We start from the raw sequence: 26,843 nt of genomic DNA, 5'->3' as shown, positions 1-26,843 counted from the left end.
ACAGAGGAGATTGTAGCACGAACACTCAGTGGCTTAACAACCACTTTAAGACAGAATGCCCCCCTGAAACTTGTGTCAGCAGGAGTTTCTTAAGTGTGTTCTATGCACAGCAGAAGCTATTTGCTTTCAGACTGTCACTTTCTAATTGAAAGCCAGTACAAAGACCCACACAGCAATCGGGTAGGGGTTGACGAGCAGAAGGGGGAAGAGTCAATCCTCTAACTCACTCCATTTTATATGCTTGTTGTAAATTTAAATATGAGACATTTGCATGCAAATAAAAAGCAATAAAAAAAATAGTCCCAGACATAAATAGAATATATTTGATAACAATGATAAAATTATCTACTAATGTCTACTAATGTCCATAGCCATCATTTTAGGTATAATGCGATCCTGCTGGAAAGAATCTTCTGTTATGCAGTAATGTTTAGTAACTTTAGCTTTAGCTAGGCAAGTAATTAAATTGAACTATTTCCAAACCTCAACTCTGTCCCATTTCCAAATACCTAGATTTTGGTTTCTAAGTGAGTCTAACAAAATGGCAATCATCCCCTGTGTAGTGCATAGGGAAAATGCTGAGCTGTGAAGAACAGCTCAGATGCTGCAATGCCTTTCCATCTGCCAGATAGTGTACCCTGGCACAACATACGCTATGTTCTGTAAAATTTATGTATAATTAAATGCCGGGATCTGCTGTTTATGGAAAAGTGGCACTTGGCTCGGTAGAGGCTACAGCCTTGCTGAAGATTAAGTGATCTCGCTGAACAATTTTATGACAGGCAGTTTGAGACTCTCCAGCTGGGACATTGCCTATTATTGCAATACTTCTATTTAGTGGTAAAAAATCATTGTGCCTTGGGAGAAAAAGATATTGATACATATCTAAAAAGAAAGACCAATTTAAAAGTGCAACAATAATTCAATAAAAGATTTGGTACCACGGTGTATAAACAAACATTTGTGTTGTTCAATTTGTTGATTTTTTTATTTGATTTTCCAGCTGTCCCCGTGGATTGGGTCAAGCGGGTCTATTTTGCTTCTGCTTGAACCCTAGTTTTGGGCCTGTCTAACAGACAATCAAAAGTGAAGTAGTAACCTTACTATACATAAGAGGGCTCTGTCACAAAATTCATGATTAGCAACAGGGCAGATCACACTGTAGGTAAAAAAAGGCATGGACAAATCTCCACCATCAATGACACAGAGATGGCATAAGTCCTAGAACCAGGATTTGCCCTTCCTTGGTTATAGACAAAAGCACAGTGATTTTTTTTAGCTACATGAAACACAATTCAGTTGATTAATTAAAGGAATAAAGCCTGGTACACATGGGTATTTTTATTTTTTTCATGGAAGCCAGTGGGCTGAACGAAAAAAACAAAAAACGGGGGAGCCACTGAGGAGCTCACTGTACTAACTATGTGATGTTACTACAGCAATATCCCTCCCTGCTGAGCTATTGTGTTCTGACAGGGGCACTGCCCCCCCTCCCCACCAGTACACACCAGTCAGTGCTTGGCATTCTTACCTCAATATAATGGTCAAGGCTTCCAGTGTTTGTATACATCCATTACTGCAACTCTCACTGTCCTGGCCATGCCTGTGCATTATAGCCCCACAAACTTCTATGGTATTGTCTGCAATCTCAGGACACAGCCTATATAAGTCTATAGATCTGTAATGAGTAGGTGTGGACAGGATAGTGAGACTTGTGGCACTAGATGTAAATGCATAGTGGAAGTGGCAGCCATCAGATCAAGATTAACATGCATCCAAGGGTGCTGAGGCTGGGTTAGGTTGGGTAAGGGAAAAGGGGCAAAAGGTATAATTGCATTTTGTCTTAATGCCACCATCATGGATTCCTTATTGCCACCCACGCTCCCTCCCTGCAGCACCCAGGAGTACACTTGCAGGTTGGGACACTGTTAATTACACAAACAGCTAAATCAGATCAGATCAGGTACTACGACAGGTACTGTTTATATTCCACAGTCAGTTACAGAGATTGCACGGGATTATGAACAGAATGAGATTAAATGGCTACAGTGTCAAATTGGAATAGATACAGTGGGGTTAGCAGGTCAGACTGACACTGGCACTGGAATGCAAGGGCTGTGAAATTCCAGATTGATTTATTACCCATTGCCTACATTGTTTGGGATCAGGGAGCTCTTTGTTTGAGAGGTATTTCAATGCTTGTTAAGCATATAATTAGTTTGGTGTCTATAGTCTGGCAACAGGTTCACTTGAAGTTCAAACAATGCTTATAAATCATATTCCGATGGTAAACCATATTATCAATTTAGCTGGCTTACCAACGTGCTTCCATCAGTCCAGCGGAAATCATGCTCAAACATCTTATCGTTCAGGCCAATCCACTGATAATCATGACCCAGGCCTTTTAGAGAGAAGAGGAGGCAGAGGGTATAAAACATTTAAATAAGGCACGAAAAAGGAAAGGATCATGCATCATTAAAAGTTCTAAAATAATCTAGCACTCACGGTTTACAAAGTTCTGTTCGTCCTGGGACAAAATGCTGGTTAGGTGACCTCCTTGCACGCGACACTCTCTCTCAGCTGCATCCCAGGTGCGTCGGTGGGCAAAATATTTATAGCAATGTCCTTGGAATTTGTGCCAGCCGTAGTCACAGATCTCTGTATCTGTTTTAAAATGTAATAAATTGTTAAAGATATTACCCGTTGGAACAAATATTTTTATACAGCAATGGATTGGTTATTCAACATATAGCGAGAACATCGATTTTAGTACAAGTGTTAGTGGATGGCTTTGAATCATAATGCGTCTGTTAATTTGTAAAATACAGTAGCACATGACAAGTGACCTCAGGGTAGCCTATTAACTCTCATGGTCGAATGTTCTTCTGTTCTGTTCTGCTATTTTTCTCTTAGAATCAAATGTTAGGGGTTGTTACATTTGCCTGGTGAAAGGCAACAGGGAAACTGATACAAGCATACTACAAACATTATGGGAATTATTTGTTATGCTTGCACAAATGTTGACACATTCGCAAAGCAAATTTTTTAAATTGACCTCAGAGTGTTGTCCAAGGCTTCGCATTTATATTTCTTAAATCTCCAACTGAAGCTGAATTGTAATCACAAAGTGTGCATGATTCATTGCTGCATTCTAGGCATAGACACGTTCATTCTAATTTAAGAACTAGATAGCAGTTAGTATGCCAACTACCTGGTTTATTTAATATCTCACATCCAGCTTGTCAAAAGACTTCTCAAGAGTGATAATCTATTTCAACATGACAACCAGTATATGATATATTCACTAGCAAGCATTACACAAGAAAACACTGCTTACTGGAAGATTGACTGTTGTAAAAATGTACAGTATTGCTTCTACTTATTCTTTGTTTCAATGTAAATCGATGGCCTAAGCAGCACAGTTATGCTATGATAGCATATAAATTAGCAAGCACAGCGACCATCTGTCTTATGATGGTCAGATGGTATTGTGTGAAAAATTCTGCAACTAAGCACAGAATTTAATAAATGATAAAACAATGTTAAAGTGCTGTATATGTAAAATGCACCGAAGAAATTGTGTTTAAAGTGGAATAAAACTTAGAAAGACTCTAAGCAATAAAAACAGAGGATTAAATCCTTTTCTCAGTTTATAAAAAAACAAAACACATTTCCGCATGTATTGCAGTTTAATTTTTAACAATACTTGAAAACATCCATGGATACCAAATATATCCTTGGGTTAAGTTTAATAATCTAGAGACTTATTTAGGATCACACTGCAAGTTTCATTTTCCAATGTAGGTTAGGAAATAGGGGCTAGTTTCTGATTTGTTTTTAGCTTTAAGGCTATTTTTGGGTTTAATTGAATGGGGTAGTATTTTTACGATAATGATCAGATTGGGTAATAATAGTATGTAAATGAGTCACCACCAACTGTATTTGTTGGGTAACACCACTGTACTAATTGATAATGAGGGATCAATCAGTTGGTCATAATGAATTAGTTAACTCCTTGGGCAGTTGAGCAGGAGTATTACATGGAAGTGGGCATATTAAACAGCAGCCAAAAATTCCTCAGTGCATGTAGACCCCTTAACAGCTCTTTCTTCCTTTGTGCCAGGACTCATAAGTCATTCATTTGTATGAAGAACAATTGTGACTACTGCTCATAGTATCCTATCTCAAGCCAGCTTTTAATAGCCTGACTACAACAAAATAAATAAAAGCTTTTAAATGATTAATTGTCATAAAATCAATTATTAAATATTTTAAACCTCCAAACCAATTTACAAAAACTTAGAAGCATAGAACTGGAGCTTCTTTTCAAAGCCACCAACCAGTTCCAGTTTTCCTTGAATTTCTTTATAGTCCTGTATCCCTGCATGTAATGATTTGTGACTTCTTTTTTCCTTAGTATGCCTTAAAATATTATTGAAAATGGAACTTCCTATCCTTACACTTCAGTGGTCTGTGCTGCCAGAGCTAGCAGTCACTTCTTCATGACAAACGTCCTCACACAGACTTGTATTGTAGAGTAGAGGAGGGGGTGTGTCTAACCAAGTCTGTTATGCGGAGCTGATTACAGAGGGCACTAGGTCTATAGCTGGTCATAGATCATTCGAATCTCAACCAGTCCCCGCCGAACAGGCTAAAATTTGAACCATCTATGGGCAGGCTGATTGTAGCTAAGTTGATCCATCAATCGACTCAGATACAAAAAGCATGTCGGATTTCCAACATGCGATTAGGAGAACACAATAGCTCCACAGGAGGGATTCTCCCATCAACACTGACTGTGATGATGGGGTAACTAAGTGATTTTCTTTCCTGCAACTCCTGGTGGAAAAAGAAAGAAAGAAAGAAAGAAAGAAAGAAAGAAAGAAAGAAAGAAAGAAAGAAAGAAAGAAAGAAAGAAAGAAAGAAAGAAAGAAAGAAAGAAAGAAAGAAAATTGGCTACATTATTAATAGTCTTATTTGTCCATTCTTACGTTCTGGTACATTTGTTTTTCAGTATTTAGTCATATGCGACAAGAATTCATAGTCACAAGCAGTGTAAAGGAAACTTTTAAAAGTGCGTAAATACAAGAAGCTGTTTAATGTTTTACCTATTAGGTCACTGAAGAAGTTTATAGGTGTGAGCGCATTTTAGAACTTTAAAGCACATTTTGTAGTAAGAGAAATGTAGAGTTTGACAAACTGCAAGCAGTAAAAATTAATCTGAGCATTAACCCACACCCATCCTGTGGTACAATGCGGTACATGATCGATCTGCTTGGCAGCTCTTTAAATCCAATGAATTTAGGACTGACGCGGCAAAACGTAGTCTCCTGCCAGACGAGTGTGTCTACATCGCTAATACACTTTTATTTTGTCTGGCAGAATGGAAATTTGGCTAGGGATACATTTTCCAGTTCCCAAACCACTGCAGAGCCCTCAGCAAAGGGAAAAAATTAAATGCAGACACAAGGAACCAAAAATCTGTTACTGACTGATAAAATGGGAAACTTTTAACCAGCTACGGAAGCAGTCCTGCTGGTATTTGCTGTCTTGTTTCAGTGACTGACCTGGGATAGTGAGTACATTTCAGCTTTCACTATATTTTTGCTATTTTATTCTACAGACATAAGGTACCGTAGGAGAGAAAGTTACATGATCAATAACTTTTTTTTTTCCACCAATTTAGTGAAATGGCAGTTTTATCCGAAGCTCAGTCAAGAAGTTGTGAGCGTAATAAAGACCAAAAGATTCCATCCTGATGTTTAATGTTCTATCAGTTTGGAGAAAGTAAGACATGCATGGAATTGCAGAAGGTGGGCTATTTTATGCTCATTATGCCTTTTCACAGTAAAACATGGTACCTACCTTCCGAAACCCACTTTTAGAATCTGGAATTTGGCTGAAATTAAGTGCTTTTGAAGCTACATTTTAAAGACACATTGGGTGGGATTTACTAAAACTGGTGTACACAGAATCTGGTGCAAGTGATAGTAACCAATCAGCTTTTACGTTTTATTGTCAAAGCTTAATTGAACAAGTTGAAGTTAGAAGCTGATTGGTTACTATGCACTGTTTCACCGGATGCAGTGTGCACCAGTTTTAGTTAATCTCCCCTTCTCCTGTCACCAACTTAAAAAAAATGCAGACAAAAGCACAGAAAAATCTAGTATCTTACATGTTTACTTGCAGTGTTTTTCTTTTCCTTAAACAATTTTCTACTGGCTTGCAATATGCCCCTACAGTTGCCAACAAATTTGACTTCTTCACAAAGAGTCAATTCTCTAGCATAGCCCCCTTCTTCCTTGCATGCCATAGCCCTCTCCTGTTCTGGAAGTGTATAATTACTGTCTGTGCTAGCCCAGCTCCTACACCCATAACCTCCCTACATAACTGTTTATGTAGCTGCCAAGGGAGAAATGAAGATCAATACTATAGGGTATCACGTTAGTGACGGCTCAGAGTCTGCTGGGACTGCTGACATCACATCCAAGATGACAGAGCCTATCAGCACTCTCAGGACTTTTAGATGACTACACAAGAAAGACTTTTACTGTTAAATAGCATTGGGACAACTGCCTTTACACGCACATGGCATCCCAGTCTTAGTTTAGGAGTGTGTCTATGGGAATGTTTGACCATTCTTCCAGATGCACATTTGTGAGGTCAGGCACTATGTCTTTATGGACCTTGCTTTTTGCCCTGGTATGAAGTCATGTAGGAACAGAAGGGAGCATGCCCAAACTGTTCTCACAAAGTTGGGAGCATGAAATTGTCCAAAATAGATGGTATGCTGACGTCCTAAGAGTTCCCTTCACTGGAACTAAGGGGCCAAGCTCACCCCCTGAAAACTAACCCCACATCATAATCCCCCCTCCACCAAATGATTTGGACCAGTGCACAAAGCAAGGATAGTGTATATTCTCATAGAAAAACTGCACTTGAAATGAATAGTCAGATATGTAAAACCAAAGGGCATGCCTGTTTAAAAAGTTTTATTTCTGAGATGATACTATTTTATAATAAATTATTATTATTATCATTAATATATATATATATATATATATATATATATATATATATATATAAAATAACATTTCTACATGTATTTAGTGCCTACAGTTTGCGCAGCGCATTACAATATAATACAATTTTATAATATTGTCGTCTCCTCCGTCATGGCATGTATTTATGCATGTTAGTGTCCACATTCAAACAGTTGTGCGTACACAAAGGTTAAAACTATAAGCCTCCATAGCAAAGAGCAGCAAAATCAAGTACAGAAGCTGTCAGTGGTTATGTTGCAAATCTTACTAGATTGCTACTTACAGTGTACAGTGCAGTGCAGACAAACTGCATACATAAAAAGAGCTTGCAGACAACCAATGAAAACATCAGCAAATGCAGACAATGTGGAACACACAAATCAAAGTGCCAGCATTAAAGTGTCTGGGTTCGCAGAGAGCATAGCAGAGCTGTGTCATTTACCATCCCAGTGAAAATAATGAACTTTTTCCCAAGAAACAAATCATCATGATAAGCAAAGATAGCATGTGAAGTATGGAATAATTAAATACAGTCATCTAAAAGGGTTTTACAACTTAAAATCCCACCATCACCACACCAATGAGGGTCTAATGATCTCACTATTGTATGAAGATCCTGTTGGCTGGCACCTTTGTTGTTGTTTGACTTTCTCTGCATAAAGTATAACAAAAATGCTGACTTATAATAGAGAATAGAAAAAAAATACTATAACAACACATCTGTTCTTCTATATTTAATTAGCAGTTTTCTGATCTACAGTTTCTGTTGCCTTTACAACCAGTGATGCTCAACAGCATCTAATGAATGCAGTCCACAGCTGCAGGGTATACACAAGCTATCAGTTATTATAACTTTACTAAACAAGGGTGTTTTTTTCCTCTTGCTTAATGTAACCTAAGCAATTTAAAATGGATAATCTGATGAAAAAGCACATAAAAAGGAACAACATTGATTGCAAACCACATGGTAAAATGACCAATAGGTCCATAAATATAGACAGATAAAGACGTATGGATAAGTCAATGTTTCCTGTGAAGAGTGAAGCTTGGCACCAACCCTTTCACATTCCAAAGCTCCATATTGGTCAACTAATGCAATAGGCGGCCCCCCTGATCAAAAAGAAGGCTTGAGAGGCTGAAGAGGGAGAGTCAAGATTGGCTTTTACAGAAAAAAATACAAATACTCATAAAAATTGGACTTTAAAGGTGCCATAATAAAAGCAAATATAATTTTAACCATAAAAAACATGTTTTTATTGTACAGACCATTATAAAAGGTAAAACAGTGATGATGGAAACTGAGCAGTAATACACTTATTTGTCAGCAGACTCTAGGTGACATTGGAAAGTTTCATTCTGGATTTTAGAAAAAATTCTAAGTTGTTAGCAGTTTTTATTTCCATTGATAATTTCAACCGGTTTTCAATCAGGAAACCACAATGTTTAATAGAAACACCTGTCTGCACGTGCCTCAACACACCCCTGGGAACATGTAGACCCCACATGGAAGAAACCCCCTGCCGGGCACTCCATACCAACCAAGTGGGAGGAGCCACAAGTGGACTGCAGTCCTCCAGCCCCATGGATTCCATTACTCATTATGCTTTCAGTTAACATGAATATCCCCTTTGTTCATTCAGGTTGGCTTGTATTTAGGTGTCCCCTTGCGGCAACTTTAAAAAACTGGTTTTAATACAATACACTTCCATAATTGCTCCTGCGGTCCACTTGTGACTTGCCCTCCTTGGTTGGCTTGGGGTGCCCCGTGGGGTGTTTCTCTCCCATGGATTTCCTGAGGTGTGTCGAAGCATGTACAGACAGGTGTTTCTAATAAATATTACATGTCGAAACCATCAATGGAAATAAAAACTGCTTACAGTACTTTGAATTTGTCTACAATCGAGAGTAAAACTTTCCAATAGCACGTGAAGTCTGCTCACAAATAAGTATATTATTGCTCAGTGTCCATCATCACTGTTTTTAATTTTTTATTGTTCTGTACAATAAAAACATAGTTTTATGGTTAAAATTTTGTAGGCTTTCATTATGGCACCTTTAAAGCCCCATTTGTATATTTATTGTATTTTTGACGAAATAGTTGGGGATGTGGTGTCGGATTTGGCTCATCTTCCACTCACTGTTGTAATAAATAAATGTTTTGCAGAAAAAGGTGATCATGTAAGTTAAGCTGGATCTACTAATCTCTGAAGGAAACTTCAGCTTATGTACTTTTACATGTTGTGTTTGAATTTCCCAGATTTGTGACAGGGTTACTTTAAGTATAATAAGCATCCCATTAATTTGTCACTTACCTTGTTCACAAAGTGCTCCATTGTAGCTAGGAAGGCAAAGGCACATAAATGAGTTTACGCCATCAACACACGTGGCTCCATTGCGGCATGGATAGGACTGACATTCATCAATATCTGCATAAAACAAGAGTTCAGATAATGAAGACAGCCCTAATAATGTTATGCATAATTTCAGAGTCAATAACTAAGTATATTAGGATTATTCAAAGAGGTAGAGTAAATAATTTAATATTGTAGAGCTGTAATTTATGACAACCATAATTCTCTTAATCTGCTATTTAAATTACCGTACTTTTTAAGCAAGCTGACCGTAGGAAACTAAATCTGTTTGATTGCCTTAGGTTACTCCACATTGAACATCTTATTTCTTTACCTGTATTGTTTTAATAAATAGGCCAATAAGTGCCCTTCAACATACCAATTTCACAGAGTTCTCCACTGAAACCAGGCATACAAGTGCACACATATGAAGAAGTTCCACGAGCATAACATGTTCCACCCTGTTGGCATGGATTCACCTTACATGGGTCTTGAGCTGAAATAAAACAAAACAATACAAGGAAACATTCCTTAAAAATAGGTCAAAATATGGGGGGGGGGGGGGGGGAGTTGCAGCTTAACTGATCCATACAACAAAATAATTCACCTAAACAGTTAAGAAAAAGCATACCAATGGCAAATTTTTCTGATACCAAAACTGATCCATACAACAAAATAATTCACCTAAACAGTTAAAAAAAGCATACCAATGGCAAATTTTTCTGATGCCAAAAATATAAATGCTTTTAGAAATCTATGTGGAAAACATTTCTCACTTTATGTTATTGCTCTATAATATTCTGGTGGCCAAGTGCAGCAATAATGTCTGTAGAGATGCAAGCTTTTACATTTTAGATTAAAGAAAGCCTACGGGATCCTAGAAAGTAATGAACCTCTTTACAAGAAAATAGTCCTGAATTGTGCATTAATAATTTAGATTTAGATAATCTAGATAATTAAGATTCCACTCCCTGATGTATATTGCAACATTTTATACTAGCATTTTTTGTACCACATATGTTGAAGACAATAATGCAGAAGGATGTGGACATGTGCAATGGCCCCACTAATAAAATGTGCAATGGCCCACTAATAATACAGTATGTTTGCGAAACTAGGTCCAGGACATGTGTCAGTATTTTGAACAAAGTCTGAAATGGAGTTTGCTGATGTGTCCAATGTGTGTTTGTGCCCAAGAAAGCTCATGATGACTAGAGATATAACATTGCGAATGCACATACATATGGTTTCATGAGCAGAAATGAATAACATCAATTGTTACATGTAATTAGTAGTACTAAGAAAACAATGAGGTTGAACTGTATAAGTCATTTACTACTTTAAATATAATAGTATAATAGGTTGTACCAAGGTTAACAATACTAATTTAAAGAGTCACATAAATATGGTATATGAATGATGAACATAAATGTATACATACACACACACACACACACACACACATATATATATATATATATATATATATATATATATATATATATATATTAAAGATTTCTATAATGGAAATAGCATGATTGCGCCTTACTTGTTATTTGCAGCTCAGTTCCATCAGCGTTATTACTAGTGGAGATCTGGATATCAATGTCTGGTAGTGGTGTTATTCCCCTTGCATACTTTTCTTCTTCACTCTCTGTTGACAGCTCAGCAGCATGTGAGGGAGCAGTTGATGCCTCTTGTATAAATACATCAGGTTGAGTTTCAGCATGCTCTTTATCTGTGTCATCAGCTGTTGAAGGTGGTGTTTCTGGCTCGGGAGCAATTGAAGCATCTGTTTCAACAGGTGTTTCATCAGGAGAAATAAGAAGCGCAGGTGCCTGTGTAGTAGTGTCAGCAGGGTCTGTCTCAGTATCTGGATCATGTGTGGATTCAAAAATGTCAGATGTGACTGAAACTTCATCTCTAGCAGCAGGCTGTGGAGTGGAGGAATCAGCTATGTCTTTATCAGAGAGTTCCGGTGGGCTATCTGTTGCATCAGATGGATCAATGCCTGTTGGTTTGTAGGTAGCAGTAATGTCAGCACTAGCTTCCTGTCCTGAAACATTAGACTCAGAGCCAGCAGAAGGTAAAGTACTTGGAATAATTTTTCCTGTATAGTCAGATGCACCATTGACCAGAATAACAGTTACAGGGGCCCTGGGTTCTTCTGTGCTCTCCACAGCACCTTCTTGCTCTGTTTGTACGGATATTAAAGATGTCCTATCCTCATAACTTGGACTTATCACATCTGCAGGGGAATACTCAGATTCTTCTGTTCCTTCAGTAACAAATCTTGGTGGTTGGGCTGATGTGCCAACAACGATGCCTGTATCTTCAAATGACAATTTTGTACTAAATATCTCAGCTACAGGTATCTCAGTGGTGTCTTTTGGAAGAGAAGTTGATAGGAAATCAGGCTGTTCTGGAACAAGCTTTTGTTGTGACGTAGCAGTATCCAAATTAATAGAATCTGTTGGCACAAGATCTTTTTTGGAGTCTTCAGCAGGGAGAACAACTTCAGTAAATTGATCTTTTTCTTTTACATCAACAATAACAGTTGATGTAAGGTACAGTTCTGGTTCTGTTACTTCCTGGCCTACACTGGGCTCACCTATTGCTGACATTTTAGTTGCTTCTGGTGTACCTACTGCTTCAGGCAGTTTAGTGCCTGCTAAATAAGTGGCCACTGGATCGCTTAAATCCTTAATATCAATTAGAGGCACTGTTACTGTGGACTCGTCAACAGTTATTTTTTCTGTTGTATCATCCTTTTTACTTAGTGTTACACTGGGTTTACTGTCTGGCGAAATATCTTCTTCTGTTTGTGGCTGTTGAGATGATTTGGCTGTATCAGAAAATACTTCCAATCCAGATCCCTCTCCTGAACCATCAACTATTTTACTGAAAGGTGTTGAAAAAATGTCTTTCAATGTAACTGTAGCAGTTTCTTTAGTCTCAAGAGGAACTACAGATGTTACTCCAAGTGGTATATCTGAATGCTCTTCAGTTGCAGCAGTTCCAGATATTTTGGCAAAAACATCTACTATTATATCTACAAATGTTTCAGCTTCAAAGCTTTTAGAGGTTGTTTCTAAGAAAATTTTACTTTGAGGAGAAGTGGAAAAGTCAGTTAGAAGCAAAGGTTCTTGTGTCTTTGGAGCTACTCTGTAAAACTCAGCATCTGTTTGAACTGGAACCAAAGGAGGGATTGTGGTAATAAATGGTTCTTCTCCAGAACTTTGTCCTGAAAATGAATCTAGAAAATATTTCTCCTCTGGCTCAAAAGAAGGTTGTATGGATTTATAGGTATCTGTAACTTGAGAGGTACTTGTAGAAATGGTGGGAGAGCTGCTTTCTTCTTCTTCAAGATCTGTCTTTCTGGCTTCAGTGGAAACCTCTTGAGGTTCTAGTAAGATATCAGACACTTGAGTTGAGAATATAGAATCTACACTTATTGTCTGGGGGCTTTCTGTAGCTTGTACATCCGTCAAAAGGTCAGGACTATCTCCTTTCCTAGTAGGCCCAGTAGTGTGCACTTCTATTACACTTCTAGTGGCATTGCCAGCAAATATATCTCCAGATCCATCCTCTGCTGCTTTTTCTGTAGTCATAACTTCCTCCTGAGGTGTAGCGAAAGTTGACTTTATTTCCAGCTCTTTCTCTGAGGTTAATGATTTTGGCTCCTCTGAAGTTCCTATCTTTGATTTGTCATCCAGGAAAAATTCTGTAGCAATGGATGTAGAACTAACAATTTCACTTATGGTATCATTAGGTTGTACCCAGATGCTGCTGATTGTGCTTTCTTCAATTACTTCAAAACTAGGTGTTTTACCAGTACCAATGATGTAGTCACCTTCATCTTCAACACTTATAGGGGAATCTGTTACCACCTTTGTTTGCACCACTTCTTCACTGAAGGGTTTTGTTTTATCTGTCAATAGCTGAGATGTACTAAAGATGAAACTCACTTCTGATTGCAGTGTTACGGGTATTTGAGTTAAGCTTTTGAGCTCACTAGCTCTCTCTGTTTTTTCTGTGGGTGGCAGGATGGTACTAATCTGCTCTTTGGGCTGTGCCGAAATAGGAATTGTGATGGAAGGCTCTGTGTATGGTTTGTCTTCCTCCCCAGAACCTTGATCAATCAATGGCAAATCAGAGATAGTTGTTTTTTGTACTGTTGAAGCATCTGTAGCTTCTGTTTCTTCTGTTGAAGCTTCCTTTTGTGTTGTGCTTTCTTCAGATTTGATGACTGGTGGTGATACAGTAGAAATGGTGACTAAATCTCCTGAGCTCCCTTCTATAAACAATGTTTCACTAACAGTGAGTTTTTGAGGTAAAGTATCACTGCTGGTCTCCAAGATGATGGCAGGTTGATCTGTGGAAAGGTCATCTGTTTTAACCTCTACATCAGCGGCTTCTGTTGGTACCAATTCTGAGAATTCTGTGGCTTGTAAACTGGCTGTTTCATCAATTTCTTTTACTTCAGTTCTAGGAACCGGAGTGGTGAACAAAGGTTCTTTGTCTTCCTGATCTCCAGAGCCTTGATCAACAAACAATGATGGGGTGCTAATTTTTTCTTTCAGATGTAGTGCACTAGTCTGTGTCACCACACTGTCTTGAGATTCCTTAACTGAGGAAATGGTTGTAATGTACACCTCTGATGCTACCACCACTTTTTTAGGAGAAGGTGTAAAGATGTCTTCCTGATCTCCTGAGCCTAGTTCTATAAATGGAAGAATTGTGCTGGTTTTCAGTTCTTGCTTAATGGTTTCTGTTTTAATGCTCAATACCAAATCATCAGCTGGTGAAATTGTGCTGGGTTTCACATCCGTGGAAGAAGTTGTAAACAATCCAACCTCATCACCTGAACCTTGTTCTGTAAAGTATGTGTCATCAACAACTGTATCTTGAGAAGTAACTTTTGTTACTGGTTCCTTTGTGCCCAGGAAAGGTACTGGTGCTTCCTTTGTATCCAAAAGTTCGGGTCTAAATATCTCAGGTTCATCTGTACTTTCCTGAGGAAGGGTTCCCACATCAGGTTCTACACTTTTTATTTCTTCTACACTGTCTGTTATTTCTAAAGCTGGCAAAATAGTAGTAATATATATAGATTCTCGGTCAGTAGGGGATTCTGGGCTGCTCACATCTGACAATGTAGATGCTTCGCCTTCCTCACCTGAACCTTGCTCTAGAGATGGTAAAGCAGTGCTAATAAATGCTCTGTAGTTATCTAGAATAACTGGACTTGATGTGGCCTTTATAACTTCATCTTTCACAGCTACAGTGGATACTGGCTGTAAAGGAATAGTAAGCTCTTTGTCTGCTTTTGATGCATCAGTTTGAAATTGAAGAGGCTTAGATGTGCTTGCATCAGTTTCAAAAAATGACTTAGGCTCGCTAGTGCTGGAAATTTTTTCAAGTAAGGGTGTTTTTGTGTCTTTTGCAGAAACTTCAGCTGAGATTACATACAATTGAGAAGATGACTCACTTTCAGATGGCTTGGAAGTAACTTCTGGCTCATATCCAGAACCTGCTTCTAAGGTAGGTAATAAAGTGCTTATTTCAGAGGTAGATTCAGAAAAAGGTTTTTTTATGACCCTGGGGCTTACAGTTTCTGAGAAGTAAGAAGTGAGTTTATCTGCAGATGTGCTAAACATTTCTTTATCTTCTGGACCTTCTGAAGTCTCTTCCCCCTCACCTGACCCAAATAAAAAGTATGACTTGTCTTTTTCAGTTGGCAATTGTGAAGTATATTCAGATGAAATAGAAACAGGTGATGAGACTGTTGTTGAAATGCTTGGCTCACTTTTATATTCTTTCTCTGTTGTTTCTTTGTCAGGTAATTCAGTACTAATATGTAATGGTGGAATGTGAGTTGTAATAAACAAATCAGTGAAAGTATCCTCAAGATCACCTGAACCCCGATCAACAAAACTCTGATCAATTGTCATAATTTTTTGGGTTGGAGCTTCTGAGGCAGTCTCTTCACTAAAGACATCAGTTGGTTTAGTTGCAGTTGTTGATTTTAATGTGGCAGCAAGCTGCTGTTCAGTAACAAAAGCCTCAATGGACTCTGTTTGGATCTCTTTCACTTCTTCTTTAGATGGTGCACTTGTTATATATTCAGTGATATCTTCCAGACCCAAACTTTCTTCTGCCACCTGAACAGATACAGATCTTAAACTCTCTGTTGAAACTTCAGGCATGGATTCTACTCTGGAACTTAATTCATCCAATTGTGAAGATTTTGTTACTATTTCAGTTGCTTCTGTAGAAAATACCTTGGGAGTAGAAAGAAGTTCACCTAAGCTTTCAACTTCATCTAGTTCCAATCTTTCTGGTATTTTTGTGTATAAGCTATCTTCATCTTCGATAAAAATAGTAGTGCTTTCCATATCCTTTGTCTCAGGGACTGATGGACTAGATGAAGAAGATATTTCTTCTACATGAGGAGACTCTGTAGACACAATAGCTCCACGTTCCACTGTTGCCAGTGTTGAAAGTACTTTGCTTTCTTGAAACACATATACAGTAGATGTTACATTAACAATGGACTCTATTTCTGGCTCACCAGAACCTTCCTGAATATAAAATGCATTTGATGGATCTACAAGCTTAAAAGAACCTGTGGTTGGTAAAACTATTCTTCCACTTGCATCTTGTGTAGCTGTTTCCACTACCACTTGACTTGATATTAAGTCAGCAGAATCTGTCACTGCACTTGCTTGAGAGACCTCAACATATTTTGTGGTTGGTTCAGCACTGCTAATTACTGTAATATCAAATTTTACATTGTCAGAAGATTCTATTGTGAACAAAGGAAAGTCTTTTTTTGTTTGAGCAGCACTGGAATAAGATGGTATGGCAGGCTCCTGAGTAGTTGGCTTTTGAGTCACTAAAGATGTTTGTGTTGTTGGCAGGTCCTTAATTGTTATTTCAGTATCTCCACTTAATTCAGGTTCTTCTGATTCATGAGAAGTAAGGTCTGGTATATCTGTTGACTGTACATCTTGTTCAGGAGTTTCACTCAACTGAGTGACTGATGCATTCACTGATGGTGTAACACTTTCAATTAGTTCCCCTTTAACCTCTTCTGCTTTTGAATCTTTGGGATCTGGAGTAATTTCTTGTTTCCCATTAATAAATTTTAAAGATGGGGAAGTTGGAACAGCAGTGGAGTTGTCACAGTCACTGTCCTCCTCTGAAGAACTTGGTAATAAGGGCAACACTTCTAACCTAATATCTTCACCAGACGTTTGGTTTAAACCCAATCTTTTAAGCAGGTCGTCCACTGGGCCTGATGAAAAACAAATATTGATATTAGCTTGTAAACATGTTAATAATTCATTGTGCTTGATTGTAATATTGGCAATGAACTATAAATTTAGTTCATGTAGTTAATAAACATGACTTTTTACTATGAATGAACATGACAGACAAGGACGATGGAGCAAAGCAGACAACATTATCAAATGACAGTGAGACACGTCTGTTGCACCCAAGATTTATGGTTCAGAAATTAGTGTTGTTTATTATTTTGCTTTTATACAAAGTTTTAAGTAGATGTTCTCATTAATAATGCTATTAATCAACCAATAATGCTATTAATCAATCACTTCAGTTTTTTCTTCCATTCCTTTTTATAGACTTTGCATATACAAATATAAGCACAACATTTTTGAGGAATAGACTCAAAAACTTACAGTAACAGGACCCTGCCTTGGATTTTTTATGTGAAATGCAGATTGTGTTTTGAATAAATTCAACATCAGTATATACTTACTGTAACCAATCAAAAATCATTTAGAATTTTGTTAGCGATGGTAAACAAAGTCTGGTTGATGGTTATGTATCGCTGCACATTACTACTGTAGTAACTAACTACTGACTGAATATACAGGTATGTATATCACATAGCTCATAGGCTATACTATAGAATTAATATATAACTGTAAAAATAGATAGCTTCCTTTGTCAACATTTTTGCTTAGAACAAATTAAGATAAAATTATGACGTCACTCTAGGTCAGTACATGCTTGCCCGCCTCAGTCAGCTGTTTGCACAGTACATCACTGGCATTCACTGTTATAGAAAAGATAGCGGCACACCATCATGACTAAGCGTCTGTGTGTGTGAAATATGTTAGGAATCTCTGTTCTTCTCCCGTGCAATTGATTATTTGGACCAATAAAGGAGTCACTTTTTCATATGTTTGTGTACCACTATCCATTTTTCCTATAACAGTAAATAACAGAAACATTCTAGCAAAAAATAAAAAAATAAAAACGCTTAAAAATGTATGTTCATCTGTAAGACTTTTTATACATTCCAGAACCAACACACATTGCACACATTGGAAGACCTAAGAAATCCCATATTGCACTTTCTCCAGGAAGGACCTTTAAATGAAGTATCCCATCACTTAAGCACTTTTTTGTTTCCCTATAACATGTTAGTAACACACTGAAGATGATTTACTAAAAGAATTAAACCCCCTGGCGGTATTCCGAGTCTGGCTCGGGGTGAGATTTTAGTACCAAAAGCAGTAACCCCGAGCCAGACACGGGATCGCATCGCTGGATCCTGGAAGACGTGACTCACCTTGTCTCCGGGATCCCGCGATGTTCTCATGCTGTGTTCGGCGGCCGGATCTTCCGCCCGATGCACTGTGTGCTCTGTGTACCCTGGCTTCCGTTCCCTGCGAGCGTAGCGACGCAGGGGGTGGAACCGACGGCAAATTCAAATAGTATATAACACTAACACACTGATACATTGTAATCCTATTGTATTACATTACTAAATAAAATAAAATTGACCTCAGATTGCCCCCCAGTGCTTTGTCCAGTGCCCCTGCCTGCAGTTTTACTGTACTTTCTGTCTGGAAACTGCAGAGCGACCATGGCATCCAAAAAGCGCGCTTCAACCTCAAAGGCGACATATGACCTGCTGGAAAACAGCGACAGCGAGACAGAATCGCTTGCAGAAGTGAGTGATAGCGAATCATGGGGAAGTTCGTCATCAGGCACGGAAAGCGATTTCCTGTGACTGTGCCCAGCGATGTGCGGACTTGGTGCTCGATTGATTGCGGTACGGAGCACACAGCACCCCCAAGATTCCCGTTTACCGGAGCGCCTGGTATTCAAAGTGGAGGTTGAAGATGACAGCCCCTTGGGATACCTCCAACTCTTTTTGACTGATGAGGTCATAGAAAGAATTGTTACGGAGACAAACCGATACCAGGAGCAACAAGCTACTATACCTCAGAGGTTTTCAAGGAGCAGAAAATGGGAACCAGTGACCAAGGAGGACATCTGGAAGTTTCTGGGCCTAATTATTCTCCAGGGAGTGGTGGGGAAACCCCTGCAGAAATGGTACTGGACAACCAACAAAATATTAGCCACTCCTTTTTTTGGCACCATCATGTCGGAATACAAATTTTCTCTCATAATGAAATATCTGCATTTTCAAAATAATGAAGAATTTGATGAGACTTCTCATCCAGCTCCAAAACTGAAAAAAATTTGGGACCTATATCAAATTATTCAGAAAAATTTCCAGCAGACCTATATACCAGACAGAGACGTCAGTATCGACGAAAGTCTTATGGCCTACAAAGTAAGACTTAGCTGGATACAGTACATGGCATCTAAGAGAGCACGATTCAGCATAAAATCATTCATGCTCTGTGAAGCCAGCACTGGTTATATATGGAATTCGGTCCTTTACACCGGGGAAGGGACCAAATTCAACGACAGATTCAGTCAATATGGAATGGCAACCGCTTCTGTTCTCACTTTGATTGAGCCATTGCTGAATCAGGGGTACAGTGTAACCACAGATAATTTTTATACTTCTCCAGAACTCTGTGAGTTCCTTCTACAACACAAGACGGATGCATACGGGACTGTTAGAGCTAACCGGCGTGACATGCCGCCAACCTTTGCCAATAAAAAGCTCAAGGCAGGAGAAATAGTTGCCTGGCAAAAAGGCAAAATGATGGCACTAAGATGGCGAGATAAAAAAGATGTGTGCCTAATGAGTACCATTCACAACACCTCTACTCTCATGGTACATACAAAAGGTGGAAAAGACGTTATGAAACCTCAACTCGTAATGGACTACAACAACACCATGGGTGGTGTTGACAGAGCAGACCAGGCCATGACTTTTTATCCTGCTATGAGAAAGCAACAAAAAAAAATTACAAAAAAATCTTCAGGCATCTTCTTGAACAGTGCCTGTGGAACGCTTTCATTCTTCTAAAAAAAAAGAGTGACAGGCTGTGATTCATGCAGACTTCGTTTGTAAAGTTGCCGAACTCATATTTCTGAAGCACCAAACACCAACCACTGTAAATAGATCTGGACGTCATGCTGCTGGCGTTGTGAACCCGGAATGTCTGACAGGTCGACACTTTATGGACCACATTCCACCAACGGAAAAGAAGGCAGCACCTACAAGGATGTGTGTGGTTTGCTGCTCTAAACGTGACGACACAGGAAGGAAAGTCAGAAAAAAAAAACAGTTCTACTGTCCTGAGTGTGACTGTACTTTGTGCTGTACCCTGTTTTAAAATTTACCATACCCGAGACGTTTACTAGAGCAATATGACTACTAATATTGCACTCTTGTTTGGCCAAAAAAAAGTCAGTGTTTTTGATTTATATTATTTACTAAAATTTATTGAATAAAAAGTATTATTACTTATTATTATTTATTATTTATTATATTATAATTTATGATTTTGTGTTTCAAACTTTATCATACCCAGGATGTCTACTAGACTCTTGTTTGGACAGATTTCAGTGAGTTATTCCTAAGAATTACAGGCCTAAAATATAAAACGCCACATTTCCATGCAAAAATAATGGTACAGCTTTCAGCCGAAATCCGAAATAATCATACCGCCAGGGAGGTTAAAGGAGAAGTACAGTCAAAGCTTGTTTGGTTGTACTTCTATGGATCACAGGAGTGCAGTTCATTTTGCACTCACGTGACCCATTTTCAGCAGACAGCGGGCTGAAATCCACTGTCTGCTGATGTCACAGAGCTGATCCAGGCTCAGGGAAGATTGTGACCATATGGTCGGGATCCACCCACATGCCTGGGTTGGCATCTGGCTCAGCCTTTCAGCGAGCCGCTGAGCGCCTGAGCCTGAAGCTCCCTCCCCCTCCACAGCCCAGTGGGGGGCAGAGCAGAGAGCGGTGACTGACAATCTCCAGCTCTCTGCTCGCTGTGAGAACCAAGAGATCAATGGTGTTAGATCGCTCGGTTCTCAGTGTTAGAGGCAGCGGGGGGACAGATGCAGCATTGGGCCAATCCTGCATTCGCCTAGGTAAGTATAAATCTGCAAAACCCAAAACCCCATACTTCTCTTATGGTCACACAAAGATTTTGTGAATACTTCAATTATCCAATCATGTTTAAAGCACATCCCTGTTTACTTATTTCATCTCCACATGATTGGATAACTCAAGTAAACTCCTTTATTAAATTAGCCTCACTGTGTTTTTTTAATCAGTTTTATCAATGACTCTGATTATAAGCCCAGTTGCACGTCATAAAAAAATTTGAACATCAGCAGCCCAGCAGCTCTAAAAATAAAAATAAAAAGCTATTACTGCAATACTTACCTCTCTTCTGATGCTCTTCCACACAGACTCTCCCTCTCTGTTACTGATAATATAAAACTATCCCTAATTTTTAATTGGTAAAGTATAACTAAAGGCAAAACTTTTTTTAGTTTTGCACAGAGTGGAGAGGGATTAGAATGCTTGTCAGGTACCATCCTAAATAGATTAACTCGCTCTGTTTGTCCCGTTTACCATTATCAATGAAAGGGAAAGTAAAAGAAAATCTCAAATGTAGGGTTGTCCCTCAGAAAAGTGATAAAGAGGAAATCTTCCAATGGGGACACTAGTTCTGGTGATTTGGGGGTTCCCAAGGGATTCCCTTAATTTGCAGGGATTGCCTCTCACTTCCTGTTTGGCTATGGGGCAGGAAGTGAAGGGAAATCTCTGCAATGGCACACAGATGGTGAAAAAAAACTATATGACAGGGGTTATAACCCTCTCTAGCGCTATCCAAAAGAAAAAAAAAAGTTTTGCTTATAGTTTTACTTTAAATAATAATGATCACAAAGAAGAGATTAGATTTTGTAGCTATCTAAATCATCCACCTCTTTATGAAACACTAAATAAAACACACTGTTGTGTTACATCCGACATGCACAGATAACTATAGGGACTGATTAGTATTCTCTAAAGCTGGTCATACACTTAGAATTTTGTTCAAATTTTTTCATTCTTTTTTTGACTGCAGTGACAAGAAAAATCAGGCAGTAGCAGGATGGAAATGTTTTCTTGAACAAATGAATTTCCAACAGTGAATACAGTTCATTCAGCAAAGTCAATGTTATTCCAAAATCAACTGTTAAAAGCAAATTAAATTTTCAAGTGCTTTCAAGCAATGTTCATCAAGTCATTGATCTAAGAATTTTGGTATGAACATTCTTTTGAAAATCCACTAGTGTATGAACAGCTTATGAAAAAAAATGTCTTGATGCCTATGGCAACCAATCAACTGCAAGCTGTCATCTCAGCAGTTCAGGTGTGAAAATAAAACAATCATTTTGATTGGTTGCTAGGTGTGAGAAGATATTTTCCTTTTGCAAACTTTTCATACATCTGCCTTGACTTGTTTACTAATGCATCTTAAAAGGGGAGTGAATTTCGAAGTATAATTTAAGCATAAAATCTCTAGACAAATGATAAGTATGTACTGCATATTGCTCTTCAAAAGCTCACAAAAAACATGCACTGGGTGGGCAATCTACTTACTATTTTTCAGACACTGTCTATATAAACACCACCAACCCAAAGCCTCTGCTTGGAGAAGGTTTTTTAATTATAATCTTCCCCCATATACTTTTTCAATAGATTACTGGCTTGGAAAAGAGAACACCTGTGAAAGTAGATATAACACATTCAGACATCTGTTTTCCATAGTGGTTTACGACCTGGGAAGCAGTTTATTTAATAGATCTGTGCATGGCCAGGGCACACCAGTCCTATCTTTAGTACTGGAAATTCATAATTAAGGTATTATGTTCTGCTCTGTTTGGAGTCTGCTCATGTGTATCTATAGAATACCTAATTATAAATGTGAACATTTCAGTCCCCACAAAGACAAGTTTGGTTAATCAGGTGCTACAATAATTCATGGCACATAAACTGTGACAATACCTGTCATGTCATTGCTACTCAACCATGCCCCAGAAAAAAACAAAGAAGCACTATCTACCTAATATAAGTAATTTTCATGGGTCCCAAGAAGTGGCTAGGAAAAATGGAAACAAAGCTTCTAGAAGTAATTAAATACCCATTAAAATAAATGTAATAAACTTACAATGAGCCAATGTTTGGTTTCAAAGGGACCTTTATAAAACATTTTTTTGAATAAAGGCCCTTTGCACAGTAACATCATCCTATATTGGATGAATAAACTCACTACAGGTTTCCCGAGAGCTGTGATGTTGCTTCAATCTTTGTTAGAATAGTATTAATATTCAAGAAAAAAAAGTATACTTCAATTTAGGAATTTTCAGGACAATATAAAATTATTCTAGAATACTGTTTAAGCTGGGATACCCCTGAAAATTCAGGAGCCTAAATTTTTGAGAGACATATCTTCATCAGATCACCATATGTCTTGTCTTCAGTCTAAATATGTAATTGTGATAGATCCTGGTTAAATATTGAAACGCTTTGGGAGAACATTTTAGTATACAGTACGCGTATCAGAAGGACACCATTAAGCATTGTTTATATTCAACATGGCTACATGACATAATTCCAAATTAAATTTTAGATAAACCACAAAAGTTTTTAAAACTTAAAATCTTAAAAGAAAGGGTACATTTTATGTTGTTCCCATAAGATGGTCCTGAATATTCCTAGTAATACTCCCAATTTAAGCTTTTCCAATAATTAGGCCATCGGTACCTTACTTCCTTTTGAAAGTGTTTCCAACTTGTCAAAAAATTGCAGTGCAAGAAGATCTAATCCTTTCTTGCTCTATAGAGGAGGGACTGCATACTCCATATGTACTACATAGTCCATCGCCTAAAAAAGCAGGGTGCTGCCAATACACAAGTGACAAGGTCATGCAATGTCTTCATTTTGACCTTTAACTTTATCCCTACTTTGCAATAGATACCTGCCTGTCTATGGGCAGCCTCACTGCTAGGATCCATTGTGAGAAATACTAGCTCCTGTGTGTGACCACATCTCCTCCTTCTCAGCATGTCACAAGTAACTGGGTCTGAACCAGGAAAAATTATGCTACTGCAATTTTTCCTGATCGGTGATGTGTAACTGAAGCTTTTATCTGGAAGATGAAGTGAACTGAGGTGCTGTGCTTTGTCCTCTAAAAATTTCTTACACCTAGTATAAATACATAGTGATGAGCTTACAGTAGATGTTACGTGTAAATTTAACAGATGATGACTTGTAAATAGAGTCAGCGCCTTTCTTTACACTATTAACTCAAAGCATCAGCAGTCAGTCCTGTCTTATTATAGCTCTCTGATTTCAAAGGGAAGCTCGCATCTGTGTTTCCAATCCTCCAGGCTATAGAAAGGGATGTATGGTAATTGCTTTTGTGATGCTTACCTTAGAGTCCTCACCTGGACATGAATACTAAACGGAGCATGTCAAGCATGAAATGCACTAGCACTACTGTGGGAAAATAAGATGAAAGGCCATAAGATTTACTCACACAAAGACCCTAAAATTACTTGAAATAACTCTACTGTTACTTTCTCTAAACTTCTGCCAATGCAATTTCACGCTAATAAGAGATAAACAAAATACCCACACAATTTTGATTGAAAGATCTAATGATGATTAGTCTGACCAGGCTAGCCACGACATGATGCAGCAGTCAAAAGATGTGATCACCACACAATCATTCTGTGATTCTGAATTTATATCTTTACACTGTGCAGACAGCTACAGCTTGGGATGATATCAGCACAAGATGAGTTCTGACTGGTTGGGGTTATAGCACGTAAAGCGGAGCTAACCCCTCAATTTTTACTGCTTGTCAAAACAGTTATATTCAATACGTGCCTTGAATGCTAACTAAGTCACTAGAATTATGTTAGCTTTCAACCAAACTGTCAAACCATCAAATGGCAGGTGTCATAACTGATTGCATGTGCACCACTATGGCAACTGCAGATCAAACAGGCTAAGATGGCAGCTTCTTTGACTGTAAAGAATAGATGGGTTTAGTTCCACTTAATAATAGAAACTCTATAAAGAAAAGGCCAGACTATTCATTTGGCAATTTTTTTTTTAAATCTGTCAACCTAGGGCAGTGATGGCGAACCTTGGCACCCCAGATGTTTTAGAACTACGTTTCCCATGATGCTCATGCATTCTGCAGTGTAGTTGAGCATCATGGGAAATGTAGTTTCAAAACATTTGGAGTGCCAAGGTTTGCCATCACTGGCCTAGGGAAATTTACACAGTTCAGTGGTTCCTGGACTTGAACAGAGTATCTCCAGTATCCACTGGTGGATGTCTCACAGCAGTAAGCAGGTCCCAGCAATTACTCACCACATTATGGTGGCTGCTGGAAGGGTATTTATCCACACCTCAGGAGTCACAAAGTGCCTCAGTATTTTGCCTGTGTGCCAGTACATGCTGAACCCTTTTCCTCCGTTCTGGCCCCTGTTTTTTACCTGTCTTGAAATCTGTTACATTTTACAGCTGCCTGATTTAATTATACCTGATTCCCTTTCTGTACGTAGTTGGGTATTTAGTTTGTTTCAACTCATTACATGTATGTGCATAGGTTTCTGTATGTATGTGTAGCAGGCATGGTGTAATGCAATTTCTCCTTTTGGCCACAAGATGGAGACAGAGAGATGCTGACTTGTCCTTCCAGAAAACTCAGAGACACAGAGCACACTGGGAAAAAGGACAGTTTCAGGAAGTGCTGAGGTGATGGAAGAGAGGAAAGTACTGAGGTGACTGAAAGAGAAAGGGACAGGTTTTCCAAACAGCACTACAGAGAGAGTGCTAACAGGAGACGAAGAGAAGGCTGAGGTGATTGAAAGAGAGAGAGACAGACTTCCACACAGAACTACAGAGAGACTGCTGTCAGCAAAAGAAGAGAGATTAGAGGAGAGGTGACAGGACTGTGTGGTGAAACTCCATCTGAAAGAAGAAGAAAGAGCCACACTGGCTAGCGACACCTGCTAGCTATGATTTTTCTGAGACTACTGGGAGAGTGCTGACAGGAGGCTGAGCAGAGCCAGGAACAGTGACAACTTCATGGTTTGCCACCATTCAGCCCAGGCACCCTGCTCAGCAACCCAGTGCTGCCCAGAAGGGACAATCCACACCGCTTCATGGATCGCAATATGCATCCAGGAGTTCAGTCGGCCACTGTCTGGTCACCTTGCCAGTTTAGCTACCAGCCATATTGATCGGCCGTCAGGAGGTGATCCAGTGCCTTGCAACATTGCTAGGAGCCTGAACCCGCATTTGGAATTTCCATTGTGTCATCGCACAGAGGATTGGTGAGCAGGTGAAAACCAAAACCTCCTTCTTAACACAGTATAGACACTGCATGCAGACACCTATTCCCTTTTCTAGTGTCAGAGGATGCTTGCTTGGAGCTACCACTTTTAGCCATTCTGTTCTTAACAACCACTATCGAACGGGATTTCCTAGGGGATTACTGTCTCACTTTGCTTGATTAAACCTACTTTCTTTTCAAAAGGCCCCAATGTTTGCTAGCAGAAGATACTAGTACTCTTCAACCCAGGGCCCCCTTACAGAATTGTGCTTACTTTACCTGTTAACCCATTTCTTCTTTTGTGTTGTTACTTTCAATGGTGCTTGTGGCCCAGAAGAAGCTGAGAAGTTGACACATCTTCTATCCTCCCTGTCAGTGTCTGTGTTATGGGCATATAGATTACTGCCCTTTTCTAAATTTACAGTTTCTAAGTACTGAAGGTTGTCTTTTCGAATGTATTAATTCTTTGCAAAAAGGTTTAACAGTGTTGTAAGCTTCCATGTGCTTTAAACCATGATAATATATTCAATTTGTTTATCACTACCAGATGTGTGTCTGTTTTTTGTGATAAGCCATAGCCAGGATAACAGTATTTTCCACATGTGTCCTCAAATGAGTTTGCAGTTTTATTTAACCAGGTGTGCCAGAGGGGCCGAGGCCATTCTTGGAGTTGACTCAGAGATCAGAGAATCCAAATTCACCAAGCGGCTCCTTCTGGGGTGGCGCTACATATGTTTAATGTCACTTGTGTTCTTATGTTTTATAATAAAGTGTATTTTTTCACTTAGGTTACAGTCTGGTTTCCTCTGTGTAGTTTCTACATGTCTAGTCACACTGCCTGGACTGAAATGAGATGAC

At 38.7% G+C, this 26,843-nt stretch overlaps 1 protein-coding gene across 2 annotated transcripts in view; it reads right to left on the bottom strand.

Annotated features, from left to right (window-relative positions):
* The window catches only part of VCAN (versican), a 135,837-nt gene that overhangs the window by 30,814 nt on the left and 78,180 nt on the right, over positions 1–26,843 (bottom strand). The window contains exons 8-13 of one of the 2 annotated variants that reach the window (XM_073624461.1): positions 10,944–16,691; positions 9,774–9,890; positions 9,356–9,469; positions 7,645–7,695; positions 2,506–2,664; positions 2,319–2,401 (exon numbers count right to left, since the gene is read on the bottom strand). In XM_073624461.1, coding sequence (XP_073480562.1) covers positions 2,319–2,401; positions 2,506–2,664; positions 7,645–7,695; positions 9,356–9,469; positions 9,774–9,890; positions 10,944–16,691 — 6,272 coding nt within the window. The remainder of the gene's footprint in view (positions 1–2,318; positions 2,402–2,505; positions 2,665–7,644; positions 7,696–9,355; positions 9,470–9,773; positions 9,891–10,943; positions 16,692–26,843) is intronic. The other variant, XM_073624462.1, reaches the window with a different exon arrangement.

This window comes from Aquarana catesbeiana, linkage group LG01 (assembly GCF_042186555.1).
Source record: "Aquarana catesbeiana isolate 2022-GZ linkage group LG01, ASM4218655v1, whole genome shotgun sequence".
Taxonomy (NCBI): domain Eukaryota; kingdom Metazoa; phylum Chordata; class Amphibia; order Anura; family Ranidae; genus Aquarana; species Aquarana catesbeiana.
This window is presented reverse-complemented; position numbering and strand designations above follow the sequence as displayed.